We start from the raw sequence: 26,216 nt of genomic DNA, 5'->3' as shown, positions 1-26,216 counted from the left end.
AATAAGTATGAAAAGTAACAATCAAATAATAGTAAATCTAAATATATCACCGAACAGTCAAAAGGACAGCCAGGCTTTACGATGACAATGGAGAAAGGAGGAGTTTCAAGCAGCAGACAAGGCGATGAAGATGGTGGATGGTCGGAAGTATCACAAAGGAAAAAGGAAAATAAAATTTTAAGTGCGAAGAACCAAATAAGCCAGAGAATAATAATAAACAAATATTCCTATAACCAGGCAAGAGGACGACCATGATAGATGTTGACCACAAGAAAAAGAGGTGTTTTACGGAGTGAACAGCAACATAAATACAGAGAAAAAAAAATATAAAGAAGGTGATTTTGGAGAATAACGGGCAGAGCGGTAGCAAAAATAATTCAGCAAGTCAAGGAGATAGACAGATATCAATAGAGAAGGAACACCAATTTTCAACCAACGAATGGAAGCTTAGATTGATGAAAAAAAGAAAAGTAAGCACAGAAGGAATTGAAGTGGACAGCAAGTGCAGGACCTGTCATTAAATCAACATGAAGGAATTCGCCTGTCTACTAGACAATGCGTAAGGAAATAGTGAGGCGCGAAGCGCCGAACAACGAGGCGCGCAGCGCCGAGTGCCCGAGGCGCGTAGCGCCGAGATGGGGTTAGCGCGCGAAGCGCGCAGGGGCGAAGCCCCTAGTGTTATTATAATCTTCTTTATACTATTCTTATTATAATCTTTTTTACCTGTTCATTTGTTCAAAACTTTTTTATTAGGTAGAGAGATACTTGTAGTGTTGCAAGTACTTTAGCTGCTATTGTTGACACATAAAATTAACTAAAAGCGCATTACTAACTGATTTCAAGTCTTTCATCGTTTATCATTTGGGTGGCCTAAAATTAATCTACACATTTATTATTAAAATTTAATGATATGTCTTCTTTTGCAAATACTTTTGTGTCTAATTGGTTGCTTATTCGTGATAATTGAGATGAAAGTAACACCACGTTAATCATAAATGTAATCACAGTGATTTGTTATATGATTTGTTATTTGACATGATCGTAAAACATCTGGTCTCTAGGAATTTTTTTTGAACTTCATCTTTATTTAAACATGTTTAAAACAGTGGATGTAGAAAAACGGTTGATGAATAAACGAAATCGTTAAACTAATTGGCAGTTGAAGGACTTATCTTGAAAGTTCAAAATTAATAATGATCGCCATTCCTCTGGTGAAAATTAGGAAGTGTCTGTAGATTGTCTAGTCTTACCTGACTTTTTACCTATGAGCCACCAAATGGGCAGTCTTCAAAAGTACTAAACCTTGTGTTAAAATTTCATACAAATCGGCTCGATAATTTCTGAAATTATCGACAAAAAGCAAAGAAAAAATCTCTTTACAAAAGTGGTTTTTTATGAGCTCGTAATGTCTTAAGCTATACATATATTTGCCAGTGTAGCGAGTGAGGGTTAATAGATACTGACGTGAATGATCATTCAACAATCATTTTATAATGGGCTTTTCAGTATACATTTGATGTTTGTTAATGAAAATACCACTAAAAAGTGACCTCGTGCTGAAACTACACCAAAATATCAACACTGACCGTACTGCCACTTAACACGTACCTATTCTGGACATAGTGAAACCATTCATTTAAACGGGACTGATACAGTTACCATTAAATGCCGAAAGAGGGCTTGCATCAGGATCAGAGTCAGACTGATTTTGGTCCTGTAAAAAACTAATCATTCCATAATAAAATTTTTACTTTTTTTTATTCTGTTTTAATCTAAGTACTTACAAATAATTATTTCTTACAGTCGTGACATTAAGATCTACAGCATTGCAATTTGATATAATTTTCAGGCGAGAGTACTTGGAAAGAGGACAAAGCAGACGTAGATGTGAATTCGGGGACACAATTCGTTTACAATGCTCATCGTTCGTTAGCTATAGATATGCAACGTCAACGTTTACCAATATTCAAGAACAGACATCACATAATATATTTACTAGAAAAGTATCAAACATTGGTTCTAGTCGGTGAAACCGGTTGCGGTAAAAGCACCCAGGTACCTCAGGTAAGCTTTATAATGTTATTAAATTTAATACATACTTTACATATACAGGGTGTCATAAAGGTTCAGGGACAACAGAATAACTTGATAACTTCGAGTTGTAGCAAAACGTTGGGTACTAATGTAGTAGTTTTCCCTGACTATTCGGTTGTGACCTTGGATTTGATCTTGAAAATAATCTTCAAGGTCATTTCAAAGTCAGGCCCATTTGCTCAAGTGGGTCCCCATGGTTTTAACCTCGAAAATTAAAAAAGCAGAAATTTCCATGTTCAGCTATGTTGGGCACTGTAAATTTTGATGTGTGAAGGTCACCTCAAGATTGAACGCTAGATTTAAACCGAGGACGTGAATTTCCCAAAAATGTGCTTGCCAGACTACAATGTTACTTGTAAAAGTTACAGAGGTCAGAGGGATACATTCAGCAATAAAGGTGGCCTTGATCTAAAGGTCAACGTCAACTCTTACAATGATTTCTATGATTTCCAATGCCTGTCACACGATGTCTTTGCCGCTATCGTGAGATTTCAAGTGGTTGCAAATGATTTCTAATGATTCAAATTATCTTGATTGATTCCTCATTATCTTAAAGAATATTCCAATTTTCTGTAAGTTTCTTTTGATTTTCATACAACTTCATTTCCAAAAGTTATCGATTTTTCCAGACACGAACGTCATTTCAAGGTCAACTTGAAAATTTTAAACCGAAACACTTGAACCACTCAGGTCACTCATTCCTGCACCATTTCCACTAACTGAAAGTGCATTTGTGCATGATTAGAGAGTGAAGGTTCTCATGAGACTGTCTATCACCTGATGTTCCTTTCCAAGTTCTGGGACCAGTGTTAGTTCTAATACCTCATTACTGTTCACAGTCTAAAAGGTAGATTCGTTTCCATTTGAGGAAAATTATTGTTCTGGTCGATAAATTCTCCAGATGAGCCCTACCACTCTCGTTGGTTTCCACACTGCCCCACACCCCGTGGTGAACATTAGCATTACATCCAACCAAGAATGGCCAGGGTCTCTCCTGCACTAATCGATCAGTGCTCCAACTTCTGATCTTGGAACATCCCTATCGTGTGGAAAGTAATCCGTGTCTACTACCAGCTTTTGCTCCCTGTTTTTCAGACAGATGCTGGTAACTATTACAACTAGGTTCATTGTGCTGTGGGTTGTAAGGGGGATAGTTATCACTCAACATTTGAAGTGCCCAATGTGATATCCGGTGGTAGAATTTTTCGCTCTTATCATTTCTGAGGTTAAAAGGATAGGGTCCCATTTAATAAAATTAGCTTGAAGTTAAAGTGACCTTGAAAGTTATTCTCAAGGTCAAATCCAAGGTTACGAGTGGATAGCCAGCGAAAAATCCGATAATCACAGTATCCAACGTTTTTTCTACGACTCGAGGTTGTTAAGTTATGACGCCCGATGCGGGACTTTTGGGATATGCTGTATAGTGAATTACCTCGCAGTGTTCGGTTATCAGAAAATAGAAGGAAAGTTACAGTAAAAGTCAAAAATAGGATTTCTTCAGTCCTCCACAAATCAGACTCTAACGGGAACAGAATTTTGATAGCAGATTTCGTGACTTACCTCTACAAAGGACCCCATAGAATTCTTATGAAAATTGGATCCCGGTCGAATCGGCTGGATTTTCAGTACGTTATAGTACATGTCCTCCCGATCAATAGTTCTTGTGCACACAAGTCCCAAAAATCAGTAGTTTCCGAGGTACAAGCTTCGAACGAAAGATGTCCAAATGTTTTGATATAATATCTAGATTTCATGATTTTCATGAATTATTAAGCTCTAAGCGGACTTAAAATCAAAAAAGTCATTGAAAAACTGCACGGTTGATTCTCAAAGATAGACAGGAAGCTGTGATTGACTCCATCAATGCATTGATTCTATCCATGAGCTCACTGATTTACTGGATGGACGTGCAACGTCAGATTTCGCGTGCAGAACGAGACGCTCCGACACTTGCAATAATCGACTTGTCCTATTTTTCACGAGTGTACAGAGTCTACGAATCGACTGTGCAGTTTTTTAGTAATATGTTTCATTTCAAGTCCCCCTTGAAGTTTTGAAATTCATAAAAATCGCGTAATCCATTGATATCGCAAAATTCATATACTCCCCTTAGGAAGCCTGTCTCTGGGAAACTACTGATTTTTGGAATTTGTCTCAAGGAGAATTTTTGATTGGGAGGATATGTGCTAGAACATAGTGAAAATCCAGCCAATTCGACCGGGAACCAGTTTCTATAAGGTTTCTGCGGGGTCCTTAACGGTCAAATAATCGTCTATTTTGTAGTGTAACATCTTGTCTGAATGAACAGAAAACAAATCAATTTCCTTCCCTAATTAAATATTTGGTAGTAAGTAATGTTGGCACCGACATTGTACTTAACATTTATATCAAATCTGTGATCAAAAATTGAACCCACGTGCCACATTGACATACCGACCGTAGTAGCTCAGGTGCTAGCACTCGTGGCTGCGCATCAGGAGGACTCGGGTTCAAATCCTTGGCCTGTCAATTCGGTCCTGAGTGGCAACTTGCAAAAACGTAAGACGGGTCAAGCCGTTCAGGTGCCAGATTACTAATCGGTGATTTTTCCGTAAATAGAATGATATATCGCACCGTCCGGTCAAACTTGAACCCCGAATCTCGTCTCTTGTCACTCAAATTTACTGTTACATCAGAGACAACTCTGTATCGGTCGTTGAACTTTCTGAGTCTGTTATTAACCCACAGCTCTTTGTATTTGGCGATCAAGGATGTACATTAAAACCTGAAAATAATTTTTCTGACTTCTCTTGAATCCCCAATTGAGAGAATTCCTTTTCCGGCTGATATTTCTTGCGCTGATCAGATTCCAATTTGTACAATTGTTACGTCCTGCATACTCTAGATTCTTTTCCGACACTATTATGGCCATCTTATACCCTGCATCTTTTTCTTATCGTCACCTTACTGCCTCAGTTTGCATACCGCATCAGCAGAATGCTTCCTCAACTCCTGCACTGCAACTAGCCAGTCATTCGCATCCTACCACCCATATACGCCACTCTCAAGTCATCCTTGATGCGGCCAACATCTAAATCATCACTGTCAAAATCTTTGACCATAAATTAATTGTACTCTCAAAATTTAACTCCTCAATGCAAGTTCTCTCATTTTCTCTGATTCTTCGTACGTGCGCGTAGTCGACGGGCTATGAACCCGAAATAGGCCGTAATAACATCGCGGCTGGGTGTGGATGCGGTCATCGATAGCCGCTCGTCGTAATCACTATCATCCACCCCGTAACGCAATTATCGTTTCATTTTTCATACTTATGCGAAAACTTTTTTTTTTAAAAGCGTCATTTTACAAATTTACTTTACCAGTTTCATACTCTTATGTATTATTTAGTATATTATATGCCGTGCGCATTCAGTGAACTGCCATAATCCGACCGAGCGCTGCGTCTACAATAGGCAACTGAAGTTAGATATGATTTGTTCGTATCTCCTACGAAAGTAAGAGGTGAAATCCGTTTGAACACCAAAAATAATTGAAAGCTCTATCTGACACGAGATTTAATGGATACAAATCAACTGGACACCGAGATTCCTTGTACACAGTCCGATTGGATACCAAGATTTATCGGACACAGTCCGAATGGACATCAGCGGTGTTGCGAGCACGGCCCCATCGGGCCTCAAAGATTAAATATTTAGACGCTCGATTAAAATCGAAATTGTCGGACGTAGAAAAGTAATGCTGAAGTCCCATTTACAAACTGATTACGTCGAATGAATCTTGGTGTCCGATCAGGCTGTGCCCAATGAATCGCGGTGTCCAATCGGTCTGTTTCCATTAAATCTCGTGTCCAATACAGCTTCCGATTATTTTTTGTGTCCAATAACACTGGTATCCAAACACGCTTTTCCCATGGTAACTACGGGACCCGTAAGTGCTGAGCAGAGGGAATTGTGGTCATACGTATATTATAGATAGATTAGCCAAGACTTGGGCGCCTCCGCCTTAAGTGGAAATATGTGGCGAAAAGAAAGAGAGAGATCTCTTATTGTTAGTGCTCTTTTTAATACACATACGTCCTTTTTTGGTACATTTGTTACGTCATTAGAGAGCACAAAAATATTTTTCTTACATTTTTTTGGAACCTGGTGAGGCCGCCCAGCGTATGGACGAAAATTGGGTAAAATTCGATTTCACCACAATTCGTGGTGAACGGAAAGAGCTATATGATGTATCCAACGATGTTCCTGTCAATTAGGCCCTCCTGTATTGACTATCCCTTCATATACGATCAGATTGTCTAGGGCCGTTCATGAAACATGTAACGCTGATTTTTGGAATATTCGAGCCATCCTCACTTCTGTGTCACGCCGCGACGTTCATACGACTCATCCTTCTGAAAATCACGTGACACAAATGGACCTCCCACCCCCACTCCCACCCGAACCCATTTGAATTTTACGGTTGAGTGAACGTGCTATAAAAATTTGAAATTTATTGAGGTTGCTAGACGAAAACTAGGAATTGCAATAGTTTCGTAAATAAAAGTGGCTCTCACGCTTACGATTACAATCACGATCATGAGCCTCTTTTATTTACGAAATTATTTGAATTCCTAGTCTTCGTCTAGCGACCTCAATATTGCATTGCAAAACAGTCTCACAGTGGCTCATTTTACTATTAATTATTTCCGCAATTGTGCAAAGTATCTCAACTGTGCACTTTTCGGCCCCTATTTTGTTTTTTCCGATTTTAGGGATATGAGTAACTTTCCTGAATTCCGCTGCGAAAGAGCCATGCACTCGCGGAGTAGTAGGAATGAAACGACACTCAAGCAGCACTTGGCTCAAAAGTTGCTTCAGTTTTTGGGGCAACGTAAGAGGAATTGTCAAGGTGCGATTTAAGCGCCTCCTGCGGTGTAAGCACGTATAGCGTTCTCCCCCCTCATCCCTATGATCTTACGATTCGCCGTTTGCCACCTTTTTCTCGGATTTAATGTCGGTTGAGGTTGGAAACGCAATTACTCGGTTTTCACTCACTTCAAATGCGTGTTTTGCGAATTTACGGAATATGTTTATAGCATGGAGGTTTATAGGTTACGATCGCCGCCCTTTTCTTTTCACATTTTGAAGCGAGAATTTCGCTTTTTCCGGAAGAGACGCTCAAATTGCTTTCAGACAATTCTTCTTACGTTACCTCAAAACTGGGGACAAGTTTTATCGCTGAGTGTTGTCTCTTTCCTACTATCCCGTGCATGCACCGTCGAAGTTTGAACCCTTTCCGATCATTTGTTCATTTGATATAGGAAGAAAATGAGTGAGTTTGTTCGGTCGGTAAAGATAGGACTGCTATATGAGCTTAAATATTGGGATTGTCATTTTATTGTGGCTCGTCTGGTGAAAAAAATCAAACTAATGCAACCAAGCTGACAGCTGACAGTTGACTGTGTTTTTTTGCTTGTGGATAGTAGAACAGGTATATTACTGATTACGTTTCATTAATTTATGTGACATGAGTCATTTGAAACCACAATAATTACGATTTGCTTCCATTAAAATTAAAAACTCAGGTTATGTGATCATAAAATAGTGCCGAAAACCAGACTTGGACGTCATAAGTACATTTTCTGATAAAAGAAGAGAATCGGGAATGCTTTAGGGATTCGCCGCACTGTTCCGTTTGGCTGGGGACCGTCGCGTAGCTACTTGCGATCGGCCGGCCACGTATCACTCCACGTTTTCCGATAGCCACAATTTTTGGAATTTCTTATACCCTTACTTTACTTCTGTATAGAAAAAGTGCAGTAAAATCACAAACATTCTACTTACATTTATTGCATATAGTAACAACCATACTTACAACCATGTGAACATCTGTGTACACCAATCTGGCAGTCGCAGGTCTAGAGTCTTACAATTAGTGTGAAAGGGATCTAGCTGAGAAAAGTGAAGCAAGTAATGAATCATGTTTGGCAAAGCGCGCGCTTTCAGGTACATACCTGCCTACTGCTGTAGTTACAGAATCATGTATTGCAACTTTGAATTAAGCTTAGAAAATTATAAACCGTATTTTTGAGATATTTAACGAACACTTCGGGTAGTAATTTTGTTTTCATTCTCTTGACCCGTTACATCAAGGTACCCTCTAAAGTAAATGCAGATTCACCGCCCCATATTATTTCTAAGCAAGTATGCAACTATACATTTCTATAACCTGTAACGTGCTATAATTAATATAAATTCATTACTGAAGCTGGGTATTGAAGATACTATCATGCATAACGATAATGTGATACAATATCGCGGTATCATATCAAGATTATTGATAAAAAAAAGTTCGAATACGAAGACCTGTTAGGACATGTCACACCTGTAGAAGTACGCGTAGCGCAGACGCGCCTTGTTCCACGCTGACGCCTACAAGGCTGAGAGGCACTGGCTCATACATTTATTATCTAGCCACAACACTGTCAACCGTTGAACGATGAAGTGCGCGAATTTTACGTGTTCGAATATATGATGCTTTCCTCGGCCACAGATTCATCCCAGCACATACATAACTATTTATTATATACAGTGTGGAAAAAGTTTATATGGTTTAATTTATTTATTGCAGAGTGTAAATATAATGACCAGTTTGCATTTAAGTGGGAGGTCATGTTAAACAAAGTAGAAAAATAAAAATAGAATTTTCACAACAACGTATCAAATGAAGACGTTTTATAGTCGAGATTGTTTTTCTTTTATGTCTCTCTGTTCAGAGTTTGATTTATAAGTACCAGAGAATAAGTGATTGCCATACAACCGAGCAACAGTTTATGATGACGATTTACACAGAAACGGTTCAAATTGTGCACCTGCGTGGAATGTTAAATCTTGCTTGTTCTAATCTTGTTAAATCATTAAAACCTGTAACGTGTTTGAAGTGACGTCAGTCGTATGCTTTAAATAGTGGTTTATACAAAACAAGGCTGAAAGCATTACAATAAACTGTAAGCGACTGACGGTTTAAGCAAAACAAGATTAGATGCGAACGAAGAAAAATTAACGAGTTATTTTCTCGTGTAGAGCGCGACGCTATAATTGAAAACACCGCGTTTGACATTAAAACTGTGAGATGTAATAATGTTTTGCGAGAGTTATGTATTCACCTTCAACGAATGGGAACTCCAGACTAATTATTCCTCTTTGTTACATATTGGTACAATTCTCGCGCGACACGCGCATTTAACGCGTTGAATGAATGCCCAAAACTACAATGCTCGGTCCGAACGCAGCTTGCAGTCGCCTCTTCTTGGCGCTCTTAATTTTAACTCTGAGCTACTTTGTGTACATGAACTATCTCCTCTTCGTCAGAGTCCGCGACTTCGCAATTCACCGAGATTTGGACGCGACCCCAGCTGATCCCTCCTACTACAACTCGTACATATCCTGCGACGTAAATCCGATCTGTGACGTAACGGTGAAGAGTTTGATGCTCGACAATCCGAATCACTACTTGCTGAGTCCTCTGGCCGTGATCGTTGACCGCGTGTTAAAGATCAGTGATCAATCTTGGATATCACCAAACAAAATCAGCGCTTTCCATGTGCTGGTGGCGGTCGCTGCAGGAAAATGTGTGTCGAGTGACTCTCTATCTCAACGCCGGTTTGGTGTTGTTCTATTTATGGTAAGATCGTGGCTAGACGACCTCGACGGACACGTGGCGAGGCGGAGGAAGAACATCCGAGGCGAGTATTCGGAGGTTGGGAGCAACGGTTACTGGGTCGATGGGATCTGCGACTCGCTAGGGGTCTTAAGCCTCATCATCGGGGTGTATTACTTCATCAGAGTCAACCCCCCAAGGCGCGGCTACGAGAAGCTGCTTCCGGTCATCGAGTCAAAGGAATTGGGGTCCGGAATGCTGTACAAAAAGAAGTCGCCTCTGGGGCGAGCGGCGCCGAAGGTGCTGCTTCTCTTCGTTGGTCAGCTGTTGCTCAGTAGCGCCGGATGGAACCGGTACATCGCCCTGTATCAGGACCTGCTCGAAGGGCAGTCGTCGCAAGGACATCAGAACAGCGTTACCGGATCCTCGTTTCTGTTTACTCAGGAGGACATTCAGCTGACGGTTTTCCGAAGCGGCCCTTTTTGGGCGATCACTTTGTCCTGGACCCTTGTCAATGTTCATGCCCTGACGGATTACCTCCTCCTGGCCATATTTACCGACCGTCTCTGGGAATACGTCAGCTCCATTCGGTATCTGGGTTATGTGGTTTTGTTCACCGTATTGGGACTCACGGAGTATCATTACAGGAACCTTTATCAGGAGTTTTTCAACTCCGCGACGTCGGCCTACCTAAAAAGCGGGCAATCTTTGACGCCTTTTGAGAATATCAGTTATAGACTCACTTGACACCAGTCAGACGGAACGATCACGTCACCTAATTGTTCCAGGAAATCTTCGAGCGATAAGTTTTATGCACAGCATTCCTAGGATTTGATTTATCTTTTGAACGAACTTCGGTACTTTGTTTAACAACTCAAGTGCCCTATTTTAAACTAGTCTACGATGCCCGTTATAAATATTGTATCATTCTTGTTGCAGAAAATATTGTATAGATCTTAACAGCAAAACATTGATTGTGACAAAGGAATTTGATTACATACACTTATGTATAGGATCTATTCAATATTTTATTTATCACAAACATTTTTAGTTCGAGTATGTGTAAAAATACAACAATTTTCACAGTCTATACTGCAGTGTACATGGAAGTTACATAATTTTCATGGATTTATTATCGTTTGCTCAATAGTTAAGAAACTGCAGTTACCTACCTACTTCTGATATCGCGACCAAAAAAAAATACCACAAAGAATGTGATACCGACTTTATAGCTGTACAAGTTGTGGTTTATAACGAACGCTACGTTTCAGTTCTGTATAGGACATTCTCCCAAATTTAGCCTCTTTTTTTCTTGGACGTTTATGAATCGCCATATTTTAACGCTACTCTAAAGTAGCTTTATGAATTTTTCCAGATTTTTATATCAATTCTTTTGGGAGATGAATTTTTTTTTGTACAATTCGCATAACTTGGTTTTAGTAGGTCTGGTAATAAAGTTGATAGTAGGAAAAAAAATAATTTTTTGCACTGAATTGTGTAATGCAATGGAAAAAAATAAGACTAATATTTTTACCCTTATTGTGAGGACGGTTTTGAGAAAAAATGATTGCAATGAATTTGTTTTACCTAATGAGCTACCTTTGATATACTTTCTAATTTCATATAAACTACAATAAAAACAAAACATAGAGAAAAATCGACATAGGGGGAATCGGTCATAATGAATTTTTTATTTTGTTCGATAGTCTGATATAATTTTGTGCTTAGACTTCCGGCAAAAGATTTCCAACACCATTCAATACCTGATGCTCACCTTGCTGATTTTTTTGTTGGTTTTTTTTTTATGTATCCCTGTAGATGACCCGTATTGCATAAATGCATAAATGTTATACCACATATGGAAAGTAAAATATTCTAGATCTTACGTATCCCGTGGTGAATGTATGGACAGCACTTTTTTGGAGTTAAATCTACAGCAATTGTAGCAAGATTTACAAATCCGGTAATAAGAGTTACAAAAGCATAGTAAGAATTACAATATGCTTGGTTAGATCTATCACAATTAATGGAGATTTGATTCCAGAAGTGTGTAAGTGCTGACCATATGTTCACCGCACAGATGTAAGATCTGCATTAGACTTTTTCCATAGGGAAGGGGGGGGTGGGGGGGCAAAACGGGGTACTTAAGGAAATACTAAAATTTTGTGAACGCCAATATGTTAAATTTTTTTTTTTTTTAGTTGCAAACAACGTAAATAATGTCAATCTTCAATTTCCAGTAAGAAAAAAATTTTTATTTTTGCGGGTTAAATGGGGTACCCCTAAAAAAAGTAATTATTTTTTTTTCAAGTAAATAAAATATGTGTAATAATTACTTTTTAAATTAACGTTAGTAATAAAATTTACTCTCAACATAATTTTAAAAAAGTTTTTTCTTGTTATTTCCATTTCTTTTATTTGTATTTTTTCGCAAAAAGTATACAAATGTTTTTTTTTTAGCTTTTTAGTGTGAAATGATGCTAGATGTCATTTTTGACCATTTACGAAATTTTTGGGGTATCTCATTTTGCCCACCTACCCCGTTTTGCCCCCCATTCCCTTATATGTTAAATTATTCATGGAACACGTTTACGGAGTTTGCTGTTACATACTTACTTCCGGCTTGATGAACACGTGTCATTTGTGGTTTCAACATCCTAGGAGTTACATCATCGACATTGGACCGTTAGATGTTCATAACGCCACTTGGGCGTCAAATCTCCGCCTGCAGAATTCACGTAGACAGATTGTACGTCATCCGTTTTAAGAGACGTAGGTACTACTGTCGAAACTTAGATGTAAGAATCGCAGTAAGAGTGGTTGCCTTCGCTGATAGCAAAGCAAAGGTAAACGAAATTGAAAAAATCATGGCAATTGAGAAAAGATTTCAATTTTGTAGACGTTCTTGAAAGTTTTCTGTGATCTGTGGTGGCATAAAAACTGATTTATGGGGAAGTGGTTGCCGTGTCGTCGAGGAAGTACATGGAATAAAATAAACTGTACTCAAAAAATGTGTGACATTTGTTTCTCCAAAAAACGTCGACAAACATAGACTGTGATATTTATCCAAACTGAATAAAATTATCTATTGTAACGTGACGCTTTAGATCACTCCGTCACAAGGGCATACAAGTGAAAGAAATATCGGAAAACACGTCCCTGGCAGGGTACTGCAAGCGAACTCGATACAAAGTAACTAATAAATTACTAGTCACTGATTCTTTCTTTCTAAATTCTGTATTTCGCGCTTCGGTGCAAGCAAACAAGCTATCGACGACAAAAACGATCCCGACCACCGATGGACCAACAGGACCCCTGATGACCTCAATTATTCTCCCGATGATCTCATCTACCGACTGTCCGATGTGCAAGCCTCGTTGTGCCTTGGAAAGCACAACCTCTCGTACCGCTTTGAGTGCCGGGGTTAAAGGATATTGCGAAGAGCGCACACAAATCCTCCGGACAGCCGAGCGACCGCTTCTCTTGAAGAAACCAGCTGGCCACTTTCCCGGATGTAGCGAAGACAGCGTACGGCTACGTTTTCACGGGTAGCAAAATGCTGCCCGACAAGCGCCCTCGTGAGTTGATCACGTGGTTCATCAGTGGATCTCATTTCTGTTGATATTCGCATGCGATTCGTGAGTTCCGCCATGTTGGATGCCCCATTTTGAATTTTCAAATTTTCGAGTTCAGATGCGTAATCAACGACCCAAGAAACGCCCGTATACCAAATTTTATCGAAATCTGTTTTCAGTGGGGAAATCCACCCTCTTGCGGGTACGGGTTAGAGTTGAGATGAAATTCTGAAAAAATAAGGGAATTATTTTTGAATAATTTGAAACCGATTTAAGGGGTGAGCCGGTCGAAATTCAAAAGTCACTTTTTCAAGGACAAAGCTAGTACTCACCTACGACTCGCACCGCAAACTTACGCTTGTCCCGAAAGGACCGAGTTTGCTTTCTTGCTACACAATATGTATACTATGGCCGGGAGGGCATCACGCGTGTCTTCGCCAAAGCGTCCCCAACGACAGGCAACCAGCTGGTCAGTGAAGAGCCGCGACTGCAACCCCGTACGAGCAGCTGTCAACGACGAAGTCAAAAGGCGAATAATTACCCAACTGTCGGTAATCTGTGTAACCGCGTGGCATATTCATGACCGATATTCGCCATTAGAGGGATGACCTAATTATGGTAGGGAACAAACGGTCAATGAACTCGAAGAAGGATCACCTGACGACACCGGTGGGATCGGCGAGCCGAACTCCGATCACCGTCCATTCATCGTTAACCCTCGATCTTGTAGATCTAGTTCCTCATTTAAATTCTTCCTCCCTTTTTCTTCTATCGGTATCGTTTGTATTCCCTACTGTTCTTTAACACTAGAACTACCGCGCTGGTCAAAATGACTGGTCTTGAAAAAATCGTTATAATAGAAAATGGTTATATCAACGTGATATGACATTTCTCTATTATTAGGTATCTATTGAAGACCAGTTATTTTGCCTGGTTTTGGCAGAAATAGCTTCGTGTTAATTTCGGTAGTTCTAGTGTTCATACTTTTTATCATTTTGCTCTCTAGTTAACTTCTCTTCCTTTTTCTCCCGATTACCTTTCCCGATTATTTTTCTTCTATAATACTGCTAATTTTATCTTAAAATAAAATTAGCGTCTGCATGCCCGATTACTGGTTACAGTAAGTCAGGATTTTGCCTCCGTATCGTATCGTTACGAAGTTGTCCATATCTTTCCTTCTCTCGTATCTTAATTATCTTTTTGTTTGCATCGTGTGATGCCAGTATCTTTGTGAATCATAGTCCGCAGCTCTGAGTTAAGCCGTCGTGTGACTGCATGATTTCGTTAATTGATTCCGTATCTCTGAACGGCCTCGCAGCTACCGAATAGATAACTCTCTTATATCTGAATTTCTCTAATTTTTTTTAAATAATATTTTCGCAAACTGCTTCTGTAATCTCTATCGTATTTCGAGCCGTCTGTTGTCTTTCCTTTTCTGAATATTTGTACCAGTAGTGCTTATTATGTTTTATTTGCTATTTTGCATGAATTTTTATCGTAAATCGAGTTCCTTGCAGTACATCTGAGCGTAGATTAAACCGCCGAATAATAAAATTGGTACTCACTCGGTTCTAATTAACAGCCAAATAATCAGTACCGTAGTGTCGTTCTTGGAAGAGTGGGTAAAATCACGTCGCCCAGTGACGCGTAGTTTTAAGTATATTTTTGCACATTATATCGCTTACACCGACCTACGTCTAATTTTCTCTGTCCATTGTCATCTTTTGTTAAAAGCTATCACTTCACTTTATTCTTTCAAAAATCACCCGAGCCACTATTTTTCGATTTATCAATCGTTGTTGACCTGTCAAGTAGAACCTAGAGAATTATTGTTAACTCTTGTAAGCTCTACTTGACTGACTCGAAACTTATAATTTCAATCGATAATACAACTGATTGACTGTTAATTTCCTTTGATTTGAGTTTATTTATTTATTTATTTATTTATTTATCACCAGTTGCCTTAGATGACAGCAGTTTAACGTTACAATATATATAGACTGAAGGTTAGGCTAATCGTGTAATATAATCCAATACTCCTCTACCAACATGTGTAAAGTCTTCATCTGTTCGTTACGTAATATATTTATAGTATGTATAATATGTATGTAGATACGTACATACATAACTGTAAAATTGTATTTTATTTGACGTAATATTGCCGACAAACCGTTTAAATCGAGTGGCTCAAGTTTGACCTAGTTCTGGCACTCTGAGCTGCTGGATTATTTTTGTAGTCAAGGGCTTATATTTATGATTATTCACACACACACACACACACACACACACACACACACACACACACACACATAAAGCATTCCACGCGTAATTGACCTAACCAAAACTCTAATCCGCTCAAAACCGCGTCCTCGTGAGTGGACGAAAAGTATGTGTGATGTTTTGTTTTTTTAGATTTTTATCCAAACTCCAACTGCTTGTAGAAAGCGATTCGTAACCGCAAACAAAGGCGTTGCCTGTGGTCCGAACCGATATCATGTGCGATAAAACGATAAAATTGAACATTGTTGATTTTCATATATACTTTATCGACTAACGACGTTTATATGACTTCGAATCGAAATACACAAAAAATCACACATACTCTTGTCAACTGACAATAAATTCTCTAGACGTTGGAACGTGAAGATCTAGTGATAACTTTTCCTTCAATTTTTCATTTTCGGAATGATTATGCCAGCTTCCCGTTTCTTTTTTCTCTAAACAGAGGAACAGAAAGTTAATAAATGTAATTTAGACCGATTCCCCTTGATTGGTACAATTCATTTCTTACATGAAAAATTGAAAGTAAAAGTGACGTTTTTCAAAATTGTAAAAATCACTCCATTTACATTTAAGTCAGATATTTTGTATAAATTTTTAGTTTGTCATACTCTACAACACACTTAATTCGAGACGGATCACAATTATCAACTTGAAAAGTTGCCTGGCACTTGCCGGATTTATCCGTATCCGTACACCGTTTACACATGTTTTTAGGGCATACAGAAGTTTGTCGCATCACTACGATTTCATTTAGCGGCCAATATCGAGTAGCCATTAATACTTTATCGTATTTTTAACATGATTATTTACCCACACACGCTAATTGTCAGCGTGGATTAGAAACAAAAATATCGTAAGGCACGTCAATCTGTTTTATAAAAGTTGACTGACGTGAAAACAGTTCTTGGGTTGAAACGTACATGCATGTATCCTACATTCATTTATATGTACATACAATTACACATTATACACGCCAAATTCTGTCGGACATCCTGCGGAAAGTATTGCCTCATCATGAGTCAATAGACTTTCGTCGCATTTGTAAATACTGTTGAGAAAAGCAAAAAAAAACACAATAAAAAAAAAAAAAAAATGAGTAAGAGATAAAAAATAAACTGCGGATTTCTTCAAGTTCAATTCTATACCTATGTATTATAGTTTTATAATATAGCTTAACATATAAAATACGAAATACGTATTATGTAGTCTTCATCAATTTACTATCTAGATATGTTTTATGATCGACATTACGTGAAGGCTTGTCTTATTTCATCATCCAATATAAAAAATATGATTGAGGTACTCTACAGGACTAACAATATCAATCCGTCAATACCTCTGACGGATTCTAAAAGAAAAGTTCAGTTTTAAAAGATTTTCTTCTTCTATACTTTCGGTTATTCCGGCTTTTCATCACCTAATATACGGGGTGGTCGGTTTGAATCGCTTTAGAAAACTGCCTTAGAAACGGAAAGAGCTATGATAGAAATATACAAAACTTCAAGGGTCCAGAGGGGAAAGATGATGTTGAGATGGGACGACTTGTGGAGTGTGGAGTCTTTTAAATTTTGCAAGTAACGTCTGATTTTAGATAAGGAACACGTACTTTGGATATGAACAGCCGATAGCAAGATCGCAGACGAATTCAAAGAAATGAAAAAAAAAAATAAATAACGTATCTGAAGAAATAAATTTCTTTCTACTCAATTTCCGCACTTATTTATAGTCCCTCACTCACGCTAAAAACTCTGTGATCGTATTTCATGATCTGAACCAAAATCATAAAGATTATATTATGTCGTTCCAAGCTCACCAATTCTGTATCTGCCAGAAAACTCTTCAGCGTGGGTAAGTAGCAATAGATAAGTATAGAAGCTGATGAAAAAATCAAAAACAAATAAAAAATTCCGTTTTTTCAGGAAAATATTAAAGAAATAATCTTTTTTCCCGTCTTCGAATTTGTCTTTGACTTCGCTATCAGCTGCTGCTATCCAAATTCCGTGTTCTCTACCTAAAGTCAGATGACAATTAAAAAATCTCAAAAATAGCAAAATCCATTAGTCGAGAAGTATTGCACGAGACCTTTTCTTGTATCTCATTTCATTTCTGAATTTTATTGTACTATCCGCATCTAAAATACCGATTGTATTAGAAATACCAGTCAAATTATGATTTGACTGTAGTTTGAACAAATAAATAGTTACAAGATTTGCTCAATGAACAGTCAACGTCAGTAAACACCCAAAATATCAGTTGAATGATTGTTCGGCAAGCCCGGTGTTAATATTTTTTCCGTAAAAGCTATCAAAATTGCAGTACAAATGATTGCGATGAAAATTCATCATGTTTTTTTTTTTTTGCTATTTCTGGCATACCAAACAGGAGTTCCTAAAATTTTTAGAAGAGTTACCAAAGCTTTGAGTGTCAGGAGTTGAAAATTCTGTTGCCGAAATAGAATAGAAAGATGTACCTTTTGCTACGTTCGGGGAAAATATGTTGGAAAAATTTTAGATCGTTATTTTGTGGGGCCAAGCTGGAGAAAGAATCATTTTCCATACACAACCGCTTCAGCCCGCTTCGTAGATTATTGATGCCAAAGAGGATAGTAATATATTTTTGCGTATTGATTCAAAGTTGATCGAACTTATGCATTAAATTTTTTCAATATCAATTTCATTTCCCCAACCCATAAATTGATGATACCCGTCACTAATGAAAATACAACTTCAACGTTGCATTTTTTTCGTCTTATAGAAAATTCATCGCAGTGGCAAGTCGCATGAATTAGAGTGACCCCGCTAAAGTTACACTGCTGTCACCCTACCCTAGTAAAAATCCCATTAGACGCGGATAGAAACTTACAGGACATGTGCCAAAAACCGTGAAAGAAATGGACAGGAAATTGATTTGTGTTTCTGTTTTCTATACGGTGTTGGGCACAGTCTGTACGTATCTATTTGCATCTAACGGAAGTTTTATCAGGATGGAGTTACTAGAGTCGAGATAAAGTATCGCAGGCAACGTGATAATCATTCAAATTCAACGTCTTCCTCGAATTACTCAAAGTAATGAATAGTTTGAAGTTCGTAACGTTAATGTAACGATCCGTTATTCGGAAAAATTGTTAGTTTCCAACTTATTTGAAATTGTTTGAAACTCAGTAAACCCTAATAGAACAAAAGATACTTATATATTTTGCTAATTCAACCTCTTGTCATACCAAAGTTGCAGAATAGTGAATGTTTTTATTTGTATGGTCGTTACGTTAACGTTACCTACTAACCCCAACCCCGTAACTGATGTCAGTGAATCCTGTGTAAGAAATAAAAAACAAAAATTACCCGTTGCAGCAGAAAAACGAAGAAGTGCACATGTGTGAGCAAATGATTGCTTTCATAAATTCGATGATCGTTTGCGAGTTCACACTCCCAAAGGTCCGCGAATTGTTCATATGTACGGATGCACTTTTCTTATGGCACTTTTGTATGATTCGTTTATATAGATGCGAATAAGAGAATTGGCACAGTTTATTCCAACAAATTACAATCACTTTTTATATCGGCTGTAAACCCAAATGTCACTTGACAGCGTTGATAACAGTATACGGCTAGTTTCTTCCCTGTTTCATCCTCATTGATGATGCTCTGCTTCGTGCCAGCTACAGCGGACAAATAAACTTACGGTGACGTCTTTAGTGCGAATAAAAAAATATATCTTATGACAGTAGTCTATTAAGCTCGAAAAACCCATCGTTCCAACAATAAATAAAAACAGAACAATTATTCTAAAGTTATTTAATTAACGATGCATACGAGTGTGACTGTAAATGAGTCAGCTAAGTGGAAAAAGTTCAGTGTCATGCGTAACTTACCACTTTCTGTTCATTTTCGGTAAATCAAGACGGGTCAACTTTAAGACGTTACCTAGGCTGCATCTTGTATTTTTGGATTCTCTATATAGAAAATTATACTTGCTTACGTCGGAGAGTAGGAGATATATCGTCGTGGGAGCTCTTTGTCGGTATTTTTAGGATGGTGGATTATACTAAACGAATAGAACGTCTTATGCATGATTGCGTCATGCATTCCGCAATATCATATAGGTCTATCACGTGCTCTTTGTGCGCGGCAATTTTTTTCCTTATCCCGTTGAAATTTGAAAATTCTTACATACTTACAATTAGCTTTATTACTATGTGTACTCATTTTAGGTTTATACTCGACTGTCTAATTCACAATTTTAAATAAATTAAATGAAATTGAATAAACTTATGTTTGAACTTACGAAAGTTTGCGTGACTCTGCAGTAACGTGGTTTATAAGATTTACATTGCACTTCTACTCGCAAAAAACCCCCTAGGTAGGTCGACCCCTCCGATATTTATCTAGTTCATGTATGTCGTAGTGCATCGAAAACTAAGAGATACATAATATATTTTTTTATCTGCTGATAAACGGTTTGGAGGGATGAAAACGACCCCCAAAGGTGAGCACCCACCGGTGTTTCTATTCATTAATAAATCATTTCGGCGGTAGTTTTATTCAAATCCATTAAGTGCATCGAGAAATCACTCCGTTCGTTTTCGATGCTCCACAACGTATATACACTAGATCAAAATCAGAGAGGTTTAATTGGTGAAATTAGTATCATCCGCAATTCAATTCGGGACATGAACGTAGTTTAACCATACTTTGATGGCTTGCTTTCATCGATTAGAATTGGTAGCCACATTTTCATCAGTAATGAAAAGCTGACCATAACTTATTGTTCGAAATTCCTGAAGAACGCGGTTTCCCCGAAGTTGATGAGCTTTGCGTCTAAGAAACCGTTATCGAAACTTTGAATGTATAATGTTGATCACGATTTTACAAGTTGGGATGTTTCACCGAATTACATACGAAGATCAATACACGAAGATGGTTGAGAGGATTTGGTAAAAATCCCAGAAACTCAACCTCGTCATTGCAACGATAGTTGAACAAAAAATGTCTTTCAGAAGTCGATTTTTTGGATGCGGGATGATTTGCGCTATAGTAAATATTTTTAAAATATTTAAAAAAAAATTTTTTATGGCCCATGTATGTTTCAAAATGAGAAATTTTGTTATTAGGACTTTTTAACCGGACTATACAGATTTCTGACTTAGGCTGGTTGAATGAAAGAAATAAAAAAACAATCGAAAATGGACATTGAGAAAAATTTCGTATATTATATTTACAATGACTGATCGAATTTTTTTAGAATGACAAGAAAATGTGCAGGTACAAGTATAATTATTTAATGCGACTATAGTTAGTTGATACTACTTTTCCTGGTTATTGCAACGTTATCTGCTAGTTCAGCTTGCTACATTTTTTCAGTCGAGCTCTATAATTCATTTTTGCACTTACACTATATTATTAAAAAAGTTATAAGAAAATATAGTACACCAGTGACCATCACCGAAAAGAATATTGACGTACTAGATTTTCTGGTTACCGCTAGTCTACTCATTTTCGTGTTTTGCTCAGAACTATTTATGTTCTTTGTTCATTTCTTGTGGTGAAAATGAAAATAGCTATCGATTGTACAGTAACCGTAACTAGAAATTTTTATCGGTGCAATAGTTCAGAAGTTCTGTACTTGGACACGTGTGTCTTGGAAAAATCTCGAATAATTTGAATTATTATCTCGACTGATACCACGACTATGAAAACAGACAGGTAGAGGTAAAGTGGGGGAATCCCTCAGGTGTATTATAACACAGCATAATTAACTACCTATAATGTAAAATGTAAATAGACGCCACTCTCTGTAGATACCGGGTGTCCTCTCGTTTGCACCGCAGTGCAGTGAGTTGCTTATCGGCTTCTTCAGCTAAATTTTACTTACTTACTTAATCGTGAACTGAGATACGATGGTTTTAAATCAAATTGTGAGGTACGATGATTGGGGATTAAAATCTGAAATACGATGTTTTTGAACCGAATACTGAGATTCGATGTAATTCTGCTCAGCCGTCGATACAGTCTGAATAAAAAAGTAGGATAAATGGGAAAACCTTTGCAAAAATCTCCATTAGTCTTATTTGGGTTAGTGTTGGCGAATACAAATGTAAGAACATTCCTATTTATGTAATAAAAATGAATCCGAGAAAATTCGAATAATATAATACAAGCAAAGATACTAACAATTTAAAAAGAAGTCTTGTACTTTTTTTTAAAAAGTTGTTACATTCACATGGATTAAACTCTAGTGTCGTTTTGTCTGGTTTTATGTTTTGGGGATTATTCTGTTCACCGTAGATATCTTAAGAGATTGTCTGGAATAATTGTACTAATAGTTATCTCTCGAGTTATCTGCGGAGTTGATAAAAATGTATTTGTCCAAGTACAATACAACGGATGTTCGTCAACAATTACATTTGCGTGTTAAAACTATACAATAACGTTAAATTTCTAAAGTATTTTTCATACGATTGGTGGGGTTCCGATCAGCATGCAAAAGCAGCCCAGAAACATTAGAATCGACTAAAAAATACCAGAGTTTGAGCATTTTTAATATTTTAATTACGAGGAGTTACTTAAATTGCTGATATTTCAGATTGTGTTTTTCTAATTTACTCAAAATTATTCCTGTTGCGTGGTAGGGATGTCATTTCATTCGTGTTTACCATCCTTCGCAAAAGTAAATTTTTAAATGGTTTTTTCTTTTTTTCAAACTTTTTAATCAGATGGTACAGTCCGATGTCAGTGAACAAAAAATCGATGAATTTTATCAATTTTATTATAAGATCGGCCGACATTGAGTATTTATCGAGTTACTATATTCGTAAGCAACGAAGATCATTTTCAAAGTACGAAAATAGAAAACATTGCTATTACAGACAAAGGATCAAATGTCGATGCTTCATTTGAAGCTGCTTCAAAATCGTAAAATAAAATATGTACAGAAAAGATCCTGTACGATATTCACTGTAGGTCTTTTACTCTCTAGGATAGATTTCTGTTGAACCGGAGGGCTCTCAAAATAGATCAGTCTCAAACCCAACTCATATATCCCCTGGGTACCTGTTACCGTCATTCATAACCTCAAATAACGGTTCTCCTTTCCGTAGTTGCAACATCAATCTTAGAAAATGAGATCTGAGTATTTTATACCTTATCAGTTTAAATCCCAACTCGTACACCACCTGGTTACCTGTTACCGTCGTTCATAACCTCAAATAATAGATCGTCTTTTCGTAGTTGCATCATTATTCTCAAAAACTGCGATCGGAGTATTTTTAACAGCCACGGTTGCGACGATTTGGGCATGCCATTCTTATTCGAAAAATGACAATGTTTTATGATGCAAATAATAAATAATAAAGAATATGTAAGTATCTCTTATTCCCATTGCGTGCAAACCATATATTTTATGTTTATTCCCGACTTAACCATAAAATTAACGTTCTTGACCTCAAAAGCGGGATGAAACATGAGTTCATATTTCCCACAAATCCAAGTCCAGAAGAAGCGAGCGGCTTGAAAAAAAAAGAAGTGAGCGCAAACAATTGCTCATAAGATGCAGCGCACCGCCTAAATCGCGGCCAATTTAAAAGTCCCAATTTTCAGATAAATATTGCAACCAGAGTCTAGTTGGAAATAAAGTCCTATATGTAACACAGGAATAAAAGTCAACTTTATTCCCTTGTTACATAATGTACTATTATTATTATTCATGAAGCTCAAGCTTATAATGACATGATTGTTTTTCATGTTTATGAGCCTACTGTACATGCATAATCCTCCCTATTTTAGATTAGGTGGTTTGCCGGTACTTGACAATGCCGATCTCATGACGCCGCGCCTAACGTGTTAACTGTTGTTTGATCTTCCATGTGTTCATATTCCCTAATTGCATGCTCATATTAAATTAACTGTTTTTGAATTTTCAAAATTACATCAGCCTACATTCTTGTTTATTATGCACTTAGTACAGCGAACATGACCTTGAACGTGTGGAAATAGTTTTATTGAAGTTCAACGAGTTATAAACGTATTGAAAGATTTTTCTATTTTGACATTTTTGCTAATTATCCTTACATATACCCAAACCACCCTATGACCGGCGTAAGAGCGGGACGAACAGGAGGGTGGCGAGTGACTTGGATACTCTGTTTAGTCACAGTTTATTTTTATCTGGCATCCTAAGAACGACTGACTGTCGAGTGTTACATGAGCCTATAGCAGAATAGTATATTGTGATACGAGTGCGGGAAGTTGGCGATTCCTGATTAGTGTTATTTGCTGCACTCGTCTTCGGCTCGTGCCATAAACATCTCGCTCATCGGCAATCGCCAACCCGCACTCGTGACACGTGATAACTTTTGTAACACCTGTAATGGAAAGTTCGACTCGAGACAATTGTAAACATGGTAGTTAGATGGCGCTAGTTGCACCGGTTCAGATAAGTAAACTGTTAGGAAAAATACCATTTCCAGCATCTCGTGCACGTGTCGAGTGATGTCTTGCGTTCGTCTTTCTTCTTGTTGTTCTCTCTCTCTAGTTCCCCTTACGTCATCGTGCTGCTCATTGAGGTCCGCAATCAACGTTTACTGCCGATCTCGCACTGGGTCGACCGGAGTTATCCGATCAGTCGGTAATTCGGGAATCTTGAAGTGAGGTCCATACATATAGACAATAATAAAAATTAGCCCAACCTTCCCAGATCTCTAGATCAATTATTTCAGATCTGCTACACTCAAAGATATCGCCTCATATACATAATCTTCAATACTCGCGTTTAACAGCTGAAGCTTGAGGTGTCTCGCTTCCATGAAAAGACGGTAAAGCTCACACATGCGTAGTCAAACACACAATTTCCTGGGTGGTTCACCATTTCCTCTCGGTATCTTTATCAACATTTACGTTACATAATATAATATAATCTAATCTAACAGATGTGTAAAAGGTTTCGTATGTTTGTATGTTTGTAACCGATAACGTCAGGAACCAGCGGGGATTTACATAAAACTCGCAGCGATGTCTTTCTTATGTTTGCAGGAGTAACATTGGCTCTATAAGTTATGCAAAATCAGTTTTATTTAGGTGAAAAAATGCTGCCTACGATACCAGAATAGCGCAAATCAGTATAGATGTATGCAATTGGTGAGTGAAAAATTGCCAAAAAACGTGCATTCTGAAACCGCTATTTCGAACTTCACCATATTCCGATATACTGAAACACCGACATGTTCGCGGCAATTTTCGAAATTCCATGAAACTTCCCAATTGCATAAATGCTAATATGGAAGACTGCAGCTCTTGGACGCACCTTTACGTCAATATGCTGCAATGGATGCGTTTTATGTAGAAGAGTGGTTATTTTTGTCTCACCTCTGATAGCATTCACGTAAACATGGATATGCAGTTGAGGGGTAGTCAGGACAATGCAACGTGATGACGAATATGTATGAATAATCAGTATACCTGATCTTCTTCTATGGGTTCGTGCATTCCGTTGAATGAAATAAACGTTCTTATAAAAAATTTAACAGCATCGATTCTGTACCGGCACTCTACTAGTATGACCAACGGTACAAGTAAACTTACGAATCGATTCCCACCTTGAAATTAACACCTCATAGTTTATACGTGTGCATAAAATCTATCTGTTATAATAACTAGAAAGTAGCCATGAAGAGAGAAATTCTTTCCTATATACCTTGTCGACTGAATGGGTGACAAAAGTGATATTTTCTACATTGCGCATGTTTGTTTTGTTCCTCGAATTAACCGTCGAAACCTTCGTTGATCGGTTTTTTTCACTTTTCACGAATATCAATGAGATTATTTACATGTTGTCATGAGTTTTTGATACCCACGATTGACCATTTAAGTATTTGGGTTTGATTGTCGTTTAGAGTATCAAAAGGAAAGGTTGTTGCAGTTTCGTCGGTTGGCCTTAGTGGCGTTCTATGATGATGTATATTATTCAGAAAACTATTTTTCAGACATAGTTCTTGTTACTGTTTTGGAACATGTTTGGAATAATTGTAGTATGTAATAAAAGTAAGTCTTAAATCCGTAATTTTTGAAACTGAGTTTACCAACTGCGTATGAGATCTTACCAAAAGTGTAACAATTTCGTTTCTTTCCCTAAAACAGATTGGTTGATGCAATTTTAACTCTACACGGTGTAAACGGTATCGCAAACACGAAGTTATACTTCATAGGCCTCACTCTCTACGTACAAACTGTGATACACTTGAAGGTTACATTCTTCAGACTGTCATCGCCGTCCGAAAGATCGTTTCGAACGGCCGAATTTTCATATATTATTACTAGAGGGGCTTCGCGCGTCCACCCCCGTTTTCGAGTTTTGATGGAAGGGGGGAGGGAAGGCGATAAAAGGTCAGATTTTTGTAGGTATAGAGATGTATATGTATGAACGGTAAGTGTTGAATCCTTGATTCCCAGATGGGTGTATATGCAGAAGGTAAAAGATCAAGTCTTCATAGGTGTTGCGATATACTATATGTAGGGTAAAGGGTTAAACGTATAATGGTATATACGTAGGGTGAAGGGTTGAATCTTCACAGATGTATGCGTATGGTAAAGGGTTGAATCTGCATAAGTATGCGAGTATACACGTGTCGTA

General features: G+C 37.8%; 2 protein-coding genes across 3 annotated transcripts in view; both read left to right on the top strand.

Moving 5' to 3' along the window:
- Positions 1–26,216, top strand: part of LOC107222916 (probable ATP-dependent RNA helicase DHX35) — a 37,864-nt gene that overhangs the window by 1,821 nt on the left and 9,827 nt on the right. For both annotated transcript variants that reach the window (XM_015662456.2, XM_046745833.1), the window contains exon 2: positions 1,850–2,064. In XM_015662456.2, coding sequence (XP_015517942.2) covers positions 1,850–2,064 — 215 coding nt within the window. The remainder of the gene's footprint in view (positions 1–1,849; positions 2,065–26,216) is intronic.
- Positions 8,472–11,852, top strand: LOC107222915 (ceramide phosphoethanolamine synthase). Its single transcript, XM_015662455.2, has one exon. The coding sequence runs from the start codon at positions 9,334–9,336 to the stop codon at positions 10,480–10,482; it is 1,149 nt and encodes a 382-aa protein (XP_015517941.2). The 5' UTR covers positions 8,472–9,333; the 3' UTR covers positions 10,483–11,852.

Source organism: Neodiprion lecontei, chromosome 7 (assembly GCF_021901455.1).
Source record: "Neodiprion lecontei isolate iyNeoLeco1 chromosome 7, iyNeoLeco1.1, whole genome shotgun sequence".
Taxonomy (NCBI): domain Eukaryota; kingdom Metazoa; phylum Arthropoda; class Insecta; order Hymenoptera; family Diprionidae; genus Neodiprion; species Neodiprion lecontei.
Note: the sequence above shows the minus strand (reverse complement) of the source record. Positions and strands in the feature narration are given on the sequence as shown.